The sequence below is a fragment of the Oncorhynchus tshawytscha genome, linkage group LG25 (assembly GCF_018296145.1).
Source record: "Oncorhynchus tshawytscha isolate Ot180627B linkage group LG25, Otsh_v2.0, whole genome shotgun sequence".
Taxonomy (NCBI): Eukaryota; Metazoa; Chordata; class Actinopteri; order Salmoniformes; family Salmonidae; genus Oncorhynchus; species Oncorhynchus tshawytscha.
The window spans coordinates 15,516,508-15,530,638 of NC_056453.1; the positions used below are offsets into that span (position 1 = coordinate 15,516,508).

Consider the following 14,131-nt stretch of genomic DNA (forward strand, 5'->3'; position numbering starts at 1 on the left):
GTAATATTTTAAATTTGATACAACTGCCTTAATGTTGCTGGATCCAAGGAAGAGTGGCAGCAGCTAATGGGGATCCTTAATAAATACAAATATGCATTCGCTCTCAAGAAAGTCTACCTCCGAGTGCCCTCCATACCACAGCTTTCCCCTCCGCTTTTATTTTTCAGCTGAGGCAGGGAGACAAATTGCTGTCACCAGTTTCCAGTGTCACTACAATGTCTCTTTAAATAAAACATCTCTGAAGCAACCAGGCGTCTTGCCACTGGCACAGAGCAAAAATACTATTGAAGAGCAACTCACTCTGCCACCACTAGTGGGAGCCATGCTCCACTGGTGAGCAAGAGTCAGCCTCCCCCATGGGCTGCTCGCTAAGAGAGTAGACATCTGGTGCGCAATCTCGCCTGGGGTCCTATCCACAGTTACCAAGGGCTACAGACTGCACCCCATTCTGGACCTTCAGGTCTTTTGGAGGAAGTTAACTTTTGTGTGCTCACTCCGAACATACTGTCCCATTCTATTCGTCCAGGCGACTGGTTCAAGTCATTTATCAGAAATTGACAGAGGGAAAAAAAGAGAATAATGTAAATGTGCATGTAGGATTACTAATCCCCTTCCTCCCTCTCTCTCCCCATCCCTGTCTCCTCTACCTCCACTCTCTCTTTCCCCTCCTCTCTCTCTCTCCCCCCCGTACCTCCCTTTCTCTCTCTAGGAGTAAGAGTTTGCGTACTCCGGCCAACATGTTCATTATTAACCTCATGGCGTTAACAGACTTCCTCATGTGTGTGACTCAGACCCCCATCTTCTTCATCAACAGCATGCATAACAGTTGGATCTTTGGAGATGGAAATAGGAAATAGGATTATAGAAAAACCATAGAAATAGGATTATGAAGGTAACACCTTAGGAGAGAAGGGCAAATGACTTATTGGAGGTTTAATGTCAACTAATGAAGTCCATTCGTGAAGTTTAGACCGTTACCTTGTTTGGAGTTCTCTCTCTCTCTCTCTCTCGGGAGGACAGTGTATTGATGCTAAATAACAGGCCTCTACTCTTCCTTCTGAATTAAATCAGTTGTATTGTGTTTCTTTGATGAATGTCATGCTATAAACCGACTAGAAGAGGCATTGTTTTCCTCGGACATCATTGGCTGCATGATAGAACATAAGGATAAGTACTGCAATTTTTCACATTGCTGGATGCTCCTTGTCTGAAGAATCATACTGTCTATCGCTACGTGCATGCAGTCTGAGACTACCATCGTAGAAGTTGTAAAGTTGTGAAAACAAGTAATCAGGAATTGAATCGTCTCAAATCATCACTAAGCTCGAGGCCTCGGGTCTGAACCCCACCCTATGCAACTGGGTTCTGGACTTCCTGCCGGGCCGACCCCAGGTGGTGAAGGTAGGCAACAACACCTGAACCACGCGGACCCTCAACATGGCGTGCCCCACAGGGGTGTGTGCTCAACCCCTTCCTGTACTCCAGTGGTGGGCCGTCAGGGCCAGCAAGGCCTTCTCTGCTGGCCTAAACATCATCAGAATATAATATTTTTTTAAAATACATTTTCCCACAAATATGTATTAAATTATTCCCCAGAGTAAGAGTTATACTCTTCATTTCATAGCTTTCCTCTTGGTTGCACTGCTTCCAGCCCCAGGTTGAGATTTAGAGGGCTGGTCTTTATGTTAGATCTTTTATCCAATCATATTCAGCCATCATGTGTTGCCAGGGTTCTAAAATCTGCCCTCAGGCCTTCAGAATCAACAGTGTGGGCGCTTGTAGCTTAAAGTGAATGGAAATGAAAATTTTGTGTCAACCAATCAGCTTTAGAGTTGGCTATTGTACGCCTGCTGGCTGGCTCCAGTGTTGCACAGGAGCCAGCTAGCAGGCGTAGTGCATGCACGTCTTTTGATTGGATTACCAATATTGAGAGGCAGGTCCTATATGGGCAGGTATATGCAAACCTCAGAACTAGGAATCTGAATTTGATAAACTAATTCTATGAATAAAAATGTCAATTTCAAGGTGACTGCGTTTGTGTCTAAATGTATAGTGTCTAGCCATGGCATCATAATGATGGTAATAAGAGGTTGATTAATTCGGGTGGGACTGTGTAGGACCTCACTGAAGGCCCAGGCCCACGGCACGCCACTACTGTACTTCCTAGACCCCCATGTATGTCACCAACTCAATCATCATGTTTCCTGTTAACACAACAGTGGTAGGCATGATTACCAAATACGACAAGCGAGCCTACAGGGAGGAGGTGAGATCCCTGGTGGAGTGGTGCCAGGAGTATAACATCAACAAAATGAAGGAGATGATTGTGGATTTCAGGAAATAGTAGAGTAGAGTAGCCAGTAGAGTAGTAGTAGAGTAATAGTAGAGTAGCCATCCACATCGGCGGCTGACGACCTGAAATGGTTCATTCACGCAGACTGTGTCGTCAAGAATACTCAACAGCGCCTCTTCAACCTCAGAAGGCTGATGAAATTTGGCTTGCCCCTAAGACCCTCATGAACGTCTACAGATTGAGAGCATCCTGTCGGGCGGTATCACCGCCTGGTATGGCAATTGCACCATCTGCAACCAGCACAAACACAAACAATATCTCACATCCCAGGTGGGAACAAAGAAGAACTTAAATATGATCCACAATTAGAGACAATGATAATCAGCTGCCTCTAATTGGGAAGCATACCAAGCACACCAACATAGGAAAACTAGAACACCACCCTAGTCACGCCCTGACCTACAACACCATAGAGAACCAAGGGCTCTCTATGGTCAGGGAGTGACAAGACGAGGAAGGTAGAATCCTAAAACAACGGCTACAACACTCGTCATATGTGGCAGGGCTTGCAAACGATAACGGATTACAAAGGGAAACCCAGCAATGAGCTGTCCAGCGACGCAGAACTCCCAAATGACTATTTTTCACTGACTACCCACACTTATTAGACTTTATATACACACCATATACACAGTAACTCACACACTACACTGTTACTCCCACACATTCAAACACTACGTACGCGCACACACTTAAAACACACACACATACCGACACAACACAACACAAACATACATGCACACACACTTCTGTTGCAGTTAGGTGAATTATGGCCCATTTCTCCTGACAGAGCTGTAACTGAGTCGGTTTTGTAGGCCTCCTTGCTCGCACACACTTTTTAAGTTCTACCCACACATTTTCTTTAGGTTTGAGGTTAGGGCTTTGTGATGGCCACTCCAAAACCTTGACTTTGTTGTCCTTAAGCCATTTTGCCACAACTTTTGAAGTATGCTTGTGGTCATTGTCCATTTGGAATAACCATTTGTGACCAAGCTTTAACTTCCTGACTGATGTCTTGAGATGTTGCTTCAATATATCCACTTAATTTTCTTCCCTCATGATGCATCTTTTGTGAAGTGCATCAGTCCCTCCTGCAGCAAAACACCCCCACAACATGATTCTGCCACCCCCGTGCTTCAGGGTTAGGATGGTGTTCTTCAGCTGCAAGCCTCCCCCTTTTTCCTCCAAACATAACGATGGTCATTATGGCAAACTGTTCTATTTTTGTTTCATCAGACCAGAGGACATTCTCCAAAAAGTACGATCTTTGTCCCCATGTGCAGTTGCAAACCGTAGTCTGGCTTTTTTATGGCGGTTTTGGAGCAGTGGCTTCTTCCTTGCTGAGCGGCCTTTCAGGCTATGTCGATATAGGACTCGTTTAACTGTGGATATAGATACTTTTGTACCTGTTTCCTCCAGCATCTTCACAAGGTCTTTGCTGTTGTTCTGTGATTGATCTGCACTTTTCGCACCAAAGTACGTTCATCTCTAGGAGACAGAAAGCGTCTCCTTCCTGAGCGGTATGACAGCTGCATTGTCCCATGGTGTTTATACTTGCGTACTATTGTTTGTACAGATGAATGTGGTACCTTCAGGTATTTGGAAATTGCTCCCAAGGATGAGCCAGACTTCTGGAGGTCTACAAAAAAAATTCTGAGGTCTTGGCTGATTTCTTTTGATTTTCCCATGATGTCAATTGAAGAGGCACTGATTTTGAAGGTAGACCTTGAAATACATCCACAGGTACACCTCCAATTGACTCAAATGATGTCAATTAGCCTATCAGAAGCTTCTAAAGCCATGACATCATTTTCTGGAATTTTCCAAGATATTTAAAGGCACAGTCAACTTAGTGTATGTAAACTTCTGACCCACTGGAATTGTGATCCAGTGAAATATAAGTTGGAATTGTTGGAAAAATGACTTGTCATGCACAAAGTAGATGTCCTAACCGACTTTCTAAAACTATAGTTTGTTAACAGCACATTTGTGGAGTGGTTGAAAAACAAGTTTTAATGACTCCAACTTAAGTGTACGTTAACTTCAGACTTTAACTGTAGGTGCACAGGTCGAGAATTTTGAGTAATCAAGGTGACAGTGACACTTTCAATACTGTCTTGCACACTCTTGCCTGCATCCAGCTGATCTAGATTGTAATCTTTAGTGCAACAATTGCAAATGAGAGTTTCTATTAGAGAAATTCAGGTATGTTTATCCCCGTTTGGTTCTGTTTGCTTCCATTTAAGAAACGTTTTTCAACGGAATCGGCGGAATGAATACACCCCCAGTCACACTCAAACAACTATGAAATAACACATTTGGAATCAGTTAAGAACTAATTCTCATTTACAAGGACAGCCTACTCACCCCTCCCCAACAGGAATGTGAACCCCAGTCTCCTACTTTCCCCGCAAACACATCTTGCTAATAAAATAATGATAAACAACACTCTTTCAAAATGCAATGTTGATTTAGTTATGGATCCATAACGAATTACTATGGGAATAAATATCACTGATTTACAGAAATATTGGAACAAAGTTGTCTAATGAAGGCAAACCATTTTAGAATCCTCCAATCCTGTAGCCTACTCCCAACTGTCACGTTGTACAGCGCCATATTTTCCATTCCATTCTAACGGAACCCTGAGGGTTTTTGTCTTGTCATGGAATAGAAACACCATAATATTATTCTAATTAATTAATTAATTAATTAAGCAAGTACCAGTCAAATGTTTGGACACACCTACTCATTCCAGGATTTTTCTATATATTTACTATTTTCTACATTGTAGAATAATAGTGAAGACATCACAACTATGAAATAACACATGTGGAATCAGTTAAGAACAAAGACAACCTCCTCCTTCCTCCCTGTTGGGGGATTGAACCCCGGTCTCCCGTCCGCACGATACAGGGATTTTTTTAGCTAAATAGCCCAGTACTGTACTGCCGACCGTCATGTTGTTCAGCGCCATATTTTCAGTTCCATTCTAACGGAAACCGTTAGGGTTTTGTTTTTTGGTTTTGTTTTCTGAATAGAAACACCATAATATTAAAACTAGTTAGGGATAGGCGGGACGCAAATGTCTCAACTGGCCAATTGCCAGGGAAAATGCAGAGCGCCAGATTCAAATAAAATACTATAAAATTCAAACTTTCATTAAATCACACATGTAAGATACTCAATTAAAGCTACACTCGTTGTGAATCCAGCCAACATGTCAGATTTTAAAAATGCTTTTTGGCAAAAGCATAAGAAGCTATTATCTGATAGCCTGCACCATCTGCACCAGCAGTAAACAAAGGAGTTAGCATATTTCAACCCTGCAGGCGCTACACAAAACGCTGAAATAAAATGTAAAACATGCATTACCTTTGAGCTTCTTTTGTTGGCACTCCAATATGTCCCATTAACATCACAATTGGTCCTTTTGTTCGATTAATTCCGTCCATATATATCCAAAATATCCATTTATAAAGCGCGTTTGATCCAGAAAAAAACAGCTTACAAAAAACACAACGTCACTACAAAATATTTCATAAGTTGACTATAAACTTTGCCAAAATATTTCAAACTACTTTTGTAATGCAACTTTAGGTATTTTTAAACGTTAATAATCGATCAAATTGTAGACGGGGCAATCTGTGTTCAATACAGGAATGAAAACAAACCAGCGCCACTTTTCACGTCTTGCGCAACTCACAAAAGTGTACCCAGTTCCTAGTTGGCCTACTTCTTCATTGCACAAAGGAATAACCTCAACCAAATTCCAAAGACTGGTGACATCCAGTGGAAGCGGTAGGAACTGAAAACAGGTTCCTAAGAAATATCCCTTGGCAATAACAATTCGGAACAGAGAGAGGCAAAAAAAAAAGATTGAACAGTTAGTCCTGCTACATGAGTTCTGTTATACTCACAGACATGATTCAACCAGTTTTAGAAACTTCAGAGTGTTTTCTATCCAAATCTATGAATAATATGCATATCTTATATTATTGGCATGAGTAGCAGGAAGTTGAAAATTGGGCATGCTATTTATCCAAAAGTGAAAATTCTGCCCCATAGCCCCAAGAGGTTCAAATGAATTAAGCCAAATTTCTTAAAATCAATCCCATATACTATGTTATTACAAAAACGTTTTTTTTTAATTCTCTGGTAATGCCAATACAGAATACTATCAAATGCTTCTCAAAGATGCCCTCTGAGGGTCAAACTAGCAATAACTTGCAGTAACAGAAAAAAATGGTTGAGAATTAAATGACGTGCCACAGAATGCTGCGGCAGCATGCAACTTTTAATGGAGGAACCACTATAGTTCACTTTCATAGCAGCCACATAAAAACACTTCTCACAACTATGTACGCACTCTCCTCCTCTCACCTTTTCACTTCGCTTGTGGACATCAGTGCACAACACGTCAGTCGGTGGCAATAAATTAATAAACCAAAAGCTTACCTTGACTTGAAAGTGTTAGATAGCCATAGCCAGTTAGCTAACATCCCTCTCCGTTTGAGCCGGGTGTTTTCTTTTAAGCTAAACTAGCTAGCTACATTTGTTAGCTAAGTGAAAGTGAAAGTTTAAAAAAATACAACCAAATATAGCTAGCTCTCTCTCTCTCTTATCTATCTTGCTTCTCCTTAATTTTTGAAGACATTAATTTGTTCAAAACTGTTCAACTATTGTGTTTCTCTACCTTTGAGTCAAATACACATGTTATGCACTGCAGCGCTAGCTAGCTGTAGCTTATGCTTTCAGTACTAGATTCATTCTCTGATCCTTTTATTTGGTGGACAACATGTCAGTTTATGCTGCAAGAGCTCTGTTAGGCTGGAGGACATCCTCCGGAAGTTGTCATAATTACTGTGTAAGTCTATGGAAAGGAGTGAACCATGAGCCTTCTAGGTTTTGAATTGAAGTCAATGTACCAGGAGGAGGACAGAAACTAGCTCTGGATTGATTGGATTGAAATGCAGCCCCTGCAAATAAACAGATCTCTTGCCGAAACTGACAGATTTTGTTAGGGATTTTGATAGGGATTCATTTTTTTATTATATTACTTATATTGAGGTTAGGGTTAGGAGTTAGGTTAAGGTTTAGGAGAAGGGTTAGCTAACATGCTAAGAAGTTGAAAAGTAGCTAAAAAGTAATAAGTAGTTTCAAAGTTGCTAAATTGTTGTCCGTGATGAGATTTCAACACTCAACCTTTGGGTTGCTAGACGTTCACATTATATGCTTACCCAGTTTTTCCTGATCTGGTAGTAGGCTAACCAACTCCGGACCCTAGTTGTAGCGTATGACATCAGCTGTAAAATAAACGTCTTTTTCTATGGGCTATTATGGGAGCAGATTATGCTTCTATTCAGTAATGGTACTGTTATTTTAGTATTTTATTAGGATCTCCATTAGCTGTTGCGAAAGCAGCAGCTACTCTTCCAGGGGGCCCACACAATATAAAACATAAATGAACAAGAACGGCTCAAGGACAGAACTACATACATTTGGTCATATGGTTTAAAACAAACAACAGCAAAAAAAAACACCTGGACAAACATTGCCCAAGGGAGGATGAAAACATTAGAACTCTTTACACAGACCGAGACAGCAACTGCAGTTGGACAAAAAAAGAACAGGTCTGAGCTCCGCTGTATGCAGGATTGCATCGTGTAGGCCTATGTATCTGTAATTAAAAAGGTTCTCATACAGTATGTCATCACTACTGTAATGACAAATTCCAGTCAATCATTTTGGATGAAAAAGGCCTATCCACCGTGAGTGTGACTATAAACCACATTTGATCACTTTCACATTTTCTCAGAACACAAATAAATTGGCCTATTTTAGGCTATAGATACATATAGATACATGCTAGTTTCCCCTGGCCAGGCCTGGATGGGATCAGAGTGCATAGGCTACCTGCAGCTGTGGTTGTTGTCAATAGGCTACAGTTGAGCAGACTGAAGCACAGATTATTGTGCACATTGACAAAGCAATTTATATATTTTTTTGGGGTGGTGGGTATGGGCTCATAATAATGGCCAGTATGGTGGGAATGGAATGGCATCAAACACATGGAATCCATGTGTTTGATGTATTTGATACCATTCCACATATTCTGCTCCAGACATTACCATGAGCCCATCCTCACCAATTAAAGAACCACCAACCTCCTGTGCTATAGATAGCATTTGATTACTGCTACAGTGTTATTAGGAATGTTAATCAGATTGGTCCCGCGGTTCTTAATTTTTAGTATTTTTTTCCCCCATTTTTAATCATTGACCTTTTATTTCATTGTTATGCGCTAGTAACATAAGCATTTCACTGCACATGCTATGACACCTGCCTAATTGCGTACGCAACTAATACATTTTGATTTGATTTAAATCGTTGTGCAACATCATGGCTAAGCTCTGGCCTTCATCTTTCCGCTCGAAAAAGTGGATTTCTACTGGTGTGGCAGTTTAATATGCGTATCTACCTGTTCCTAGTGACCTCTAATCTCTAACCCTTTAATAGTCTTTACGATGATTAGAAATAGATGTCAGATGGAGTTTTTATACTGTAGATTAGACAACCTTAAACCTACCATCAGCTCGCGCTCTCTCTCTCGCGCTCTCGCTCTCTCGCTGGCTGGCTGGCTGGCAATCAGTAAGTACATCCCATGTATGGATGTGTTCCTACCAGAGATCGTTATAGCAGCTTCATGTGCTCCACCCGTCGTTCAACCCTCACCAGTACATCTGACCCCTGCAAGACTGGCAAGCGCCGCTTCTCCTCCCTGTACAACAGTGAATCAGTCAGTCTTCCTGCCTCTCTCTCTTTAAACTTTAGGAATGTGGAGTCCTCTTGGCTCTCCCACCCCTATGAGGGGCCAGCTCCCGCTCATCCCAGTCAAAGCTGTTCTCTTTCCTGGCACCTCTATGGTGGAATGAGCTTCCCCCTAAATCAGGACAGCTGAGTCCCTGCCTATCTTCTGAAAACTTCTGAAAACATTTCTTATTAACATTGACTTTGTTGGTAGTGGCTTTATCGAGGACACATTTTATGACTGTGATATGTTGTAGTCTTACCTAGCTTAAGACATTAACATTAACTGTCTGCTAACTAGGGCCTCCCGGGTGGCGCAGTGGGTAAGGGCGCTGTACTGCAGCGCCAGCTGTGCCATCAGAGTCCCTGGGTTCACGCCCAGGCACTGTTGTAACCGGCCGTGACCGGGAGGTCCGTGGGGTGACGCACAATTGGCCTAGCGTTCTCCGGGTTAGGGAGGGCTTGGTCGGTAGGGATGTTCTTGTCTCATCGCGCACCAGCGACTCCTGTGGCGGGCCGGGCGCAGTGCGCGCTAACCAAGGTTCCCAGGTGCACGGTGTACCCTCCGACACATTGGTGCGGCTGGCTTCCGGGTTGGATGCGCGCTGTGTTAAGAAGCAGTACGGCTGGTTGGGTTGTGTATCGGAGGACGCATGACTTTCAACTTTCGTCACTCCCGAGCCCGTACGGGAGTTGTAGCAATGAGACAAGATAGTAGCTACTACAACAATTGGATACCACGAAATTGGGTTGAAAAAGGGGTAATTTAAAAAAAAAGGTCTAGTGATGTCACCCAGCTCCACCCTACCTTCTCTCAGAGGTCAAAAGTTCATTGCTCCCTGAAGGTGAAAAGTCACGACTCAGCGGTGTTTGAGAAAACTGCCTCTCAGTCCCCCTCTGACCCTGCCTTCTTCTGCCTGCAACACATCACTGTGAGTGGCAGAATGTGCGTGTGTATCTAGGTATTGAACATAAATTTACTGTGTGTTTCACAATCACACACTACTTTCTCTCGCCATATAGGATGGGACATGTCAGTTTCTTTATTATAGATGTCTATATTTAATCCACACACACACACTCCATTAGTTGTTCTGTAATCTGGTGCTTGTAATCCCCATGTGATATACATCTATCACATGACCCACATTGCACTGTTAGGGTCTTTGTTCTTCTCTGTGTGGTGTGTGTGTGTGTGTGTGTGTGTGTGTGTGTGTGTGTGTGTGTGTGTGTGTGTGTGTGTGTGCTGACCATGTCTTTCCTTTCCAGACTCTGACAGAGCCAGAGGACATCTCCATATCTGAAGTCATTGGTTTTACCAATATCCTTCCTGCTACTGTAAGTATACTGGCCAATCAAATAAGTTTTCTCAATGCCCTGTGCAAATCCTGTAATGATAGTTCTGTCCAGTGGCCTATCCCATTAGTGAGTGCAGACGTATACACATGTACTGTATAGTTTAAACACTTTAGCAATCAACCAGTCAATCAATCAATCAATTAATCAGTTTGACAGTATTATGCCGTGAGAATGACACCACACTGTCTCTCTCTGTCGCAGCTGGAAGATGTCAGAAAGGAAAAGTCTAAAGGCATAAGTGGGCGTGTCCCTTCCACATGCCTAAACGACGCGATCCCTGCCATCATCGTCACCTCTATGGAAATCCCCTAAATGGGTGGGGTCTGTTGTGAGAGAACCGCTGGATGTTGTGTGATTGGACAATATATGACACAGCTCTGTGTGTCGTTTCTTTCCTCCTCTACAGGGCTCTACACTACCAGCATGGTATCTAGTGTCTGTGTGTCGTTTCTCTCCTCCTCTACAGGGCTCTACACTGCCAGCATGGTATCTAGTGTCTGTGTGTCGTTTCTTTCCTCCTCTACAGGGCTCTACACTGCCAGCATGGTATCTAGTGTCTGTGTGTGTAACTGTATTGCTTCCAACCCGCTCCTCGCCCCAATTTGGGCTTAAACCAGGGACCCTCTGAACACATCATCAACAGTCACCCAAGAAGCATGGTTACCTATCGCTCCACAAAAGCTGCTGCTCCTTGCAGAGCAAGTGAAACAACTATTTCAAGGTCTCAGAGCGAGTGACGTCACCGATTTTAAACACTAGTAGCACGCACTGCTAACTAGCTAGCCATTTGACACCGGTTACGTGTGTGTGTTTTGTATTTGTGGATTTAGAGACGTTTTCCATTGAGCTGTAGAAAACACATCATCTGAAAACAGTCTCAGTCGGTGGCTTTCCTTTTTCTGTTTTTAAACATGGAGGATTGTCAATGTTTTCCTCTCCACATTCTCTCCCTCCTCCTTTTCCCTCCCTCCTCCTTTTCCCTCCCTCCTCCCCCACTTTCTCTCTCCTCCCTCCTGAATTTATTTACACAAAGTGTCTGTAGGCTATTTCTCTCCTTCTCCCTGAAGAATACACCGTTTTTCTACCCCTCATGGAATTAAAAGCATTGTGTTGGTATTATTATGGGATCGAGGGAGTTTTTTACAATATTCATTCTTATTTTTTACCTTTCTACATTTCAAGGGAGAATGGCAGAATGGATCATTGTCTATTGCTTATCACCATTTAGACCTGTCACCTAACTGTGTGTGTGTGTGTGGGGGGGGGTTAGGGGAGAAGTTTCTACTGTATATGGTCCTAACCCAGTGCCCCAGACAGCACCATATTGATAAGATAATAAAGATACAGTAAGTGTATGAGAGTGTATGTGATAAGGTGTGTGTGTGTGTACTCAATTGTTTTAATCGTCATTTCGGGCACCATACACGGCCCTGCCCCAATTTATGTTTGTATGTGTGTGTGAGCACACATAGCCCTTATGCAACACATAACAATCCACAACATTTGAGCAACACTGTTCTTTCGGGAAACGTCCATTTTTCTAAATGGCACCCTATTCCCTAGTGTACTACTTTTAACAACCGCCCAATGTAGGGAACAGGGTGTTATTTGGGCCAGTGTATTTCTCTGCTGCGTGTTGACTCTGGTTGTAATGATCTCTCTGGTGTGCAAATACAGATTTAGTTGTGGTTCTGAATATTGATGAGCTGATTGATTTGTTATGTCTTGTAATTGAGGAAAAAAACAACTTTCCAGCTGTTATATCATTGAAATATTACTCAAAACCTATGTTCTAAATTAGGTGAGTTTTTTTTTGTAGATTTGTGATGGATGTGTAAACCGTTTTATTTGAGTTGTTTTTAAATGTATTTTTCTAAACAAATGTATTACTGGCAGCTGTGTGTTGGTATCTGGTTGGTTATGGCCTATGTACCATCAGCAGTGTATGTGAGTGTTGTGAGAAGTTGGATAGAAAATAAAAGTTTGCTGATGTGGGATCAGGACTTTGAAAACACATTTTGTCATTGGCACAGTGAACTGTACTTGTCAGCACTGTCTCTATGAGGATTAGCATGTGTCTCTCCTCTCCTTATTAACCTGAGTGCAAGTTATTACACATTATAATCTATCTCTCTGTGTGTGTGTGTGTGTGTGTGTGTGTGTGTGTGTGTGATGTATTCTGCCACAGCATGACATGGGCAGAGAGATATGCACTTTCCATTGTGTATGTGTACACAATATCACAGCCAATCACGACATTAGTGGGTAAGTAATACTGTCCAACGCTATCATTCCAAAGTGTTCAGGGCAAGCAAATTGGCTTGTCCCACTAGTGGTGAGCAGAGTTGTCGTGACATATTTAGAGATATCTATCTATTATTTTGAATGCTAGAAAGTAAAGTATGTCATATATTGTATACAGATGTATTTTTTTGATTGCAAATATGTGTCGCTAAAGTGTATGCAATTGCTGCTGCCGCCTTAAAAGAATTCATTACAATGGTAAAGAAGGACCTTGAGCATTCGCATCAGTGGAAACTGTAATTGGGGGAGGGTCTATATTAAAGAATACTATTAGCTTAATCACACCCGTTTAGCATGTCATCAATTTGAGGATCCTATTGTTCATTTGGTCTGTCTAAATAATACGTGTCCCTGGAGTTAATCTGTTTAAATTAAGGTAACGGTCATTGGGAGCAAAATGATTAATCATAGCACTTTATGAGCAATCATTTAAGGGTTAACGACCTGAGAGTTGAGCATCTGTGGCCTCAATTTATGAAAATCTTCAATAACCCACAATGTGTCATCGGTGTTACGATCATTAGTGTTACTTACTAATCCTACTGGTGGCACAACGCTATCATAATGGTAAAACACATTTAAAATCATTAAACTGCCATTGTAGTGGATTAAGAATGGGAAGATATACCCGCATTTCAAGACCTACCCTTTTTTCACCTTTCTAAGTACACAAAAAAAAGCATGTACAGTAATCCAACATGTACAATTTTGAAATGTAATAGTTGAATGTCCTAACATACGGAGCTGTCAAAAGGTGGTTAAAAAAAAAGCTTATCCTTTATCATCTTGTTGATCATGGTGACTGTCTCCTGGTAGAGGTGCTTCTCGGGAATCAGACATCAGACTTCGGTAATGTGTTGCTTCCCCTGGGAGAGAGAACACAGAGAGAAAGGGAGAACGAGTGAGAAATAGAAAGAGAGAGTCAAGGAGTGAAAAAGTGATGCAAAGGGATATTGTGACACATTGAGAAGGTGAGATCACAGCAAAACAGACATTAAAAACAGAGAGAGAGAGAGAGAGAGAGAGGAATTGATTGATGCGAGGGACAGATAGAGGTAGAGCTAGGGGAGAATGTGTGAGGCTAAGAGGAGTCTATATCTGTATGTGTGAGTAATGCAGGGTGATCAGAGTGAGGCATGCTGGGGGTAGGATTACAGGCCTTATAAGGCCCCTGTGCCATCCATCCCCGTCTCTGCTCCACTCAGCTATTCTTGTCCCGTCTGTCCCTTACCCTCAACTAAGGCAAGACCTCTCTAACAACACTTTTATTCACATTTTAATGCATTGTTCAGGTTTTCAGTTTTA

At 42.1% G+C, this 14,131-nt stretch overlaps 1 protein-coding gene across 2 annotated transcripts in view; it reads left to right on the plus strand.

Annotated features, from left to right (window-relative positions):
- LOC121840787 (melanopsin-A-like) overlaps nt 1–12,519 on the plus strand; it is a 41,966-nt gene extending 29,447 nt beyond the window's left edge. Inside the window, exons 3-4 of one of the 2 annotated variants that reach the window (XM_042306003.1) lie at nt 10,433–10,501; nt 10,724–12,519. In XM_042306003.1, the coding sequence (XP_042161937.1) occupies nt 10,433–10,501; nt 10,724–10,834 (180 nt within the window). In that variant the 3' untranslated portion in view covers nt 10,835–12,519. Of the gene's footprint in view, nt 1–709; nt 1,518–10,432; nt 10,502–10,723 lie in introns of those variants that run through there. The other variant, XM_042306004.1, reaches the window with a different exon arrangement.
- The last annotated feature ends 1,612 nt before the right edge of the window (nt 12,520–14,131 follow it).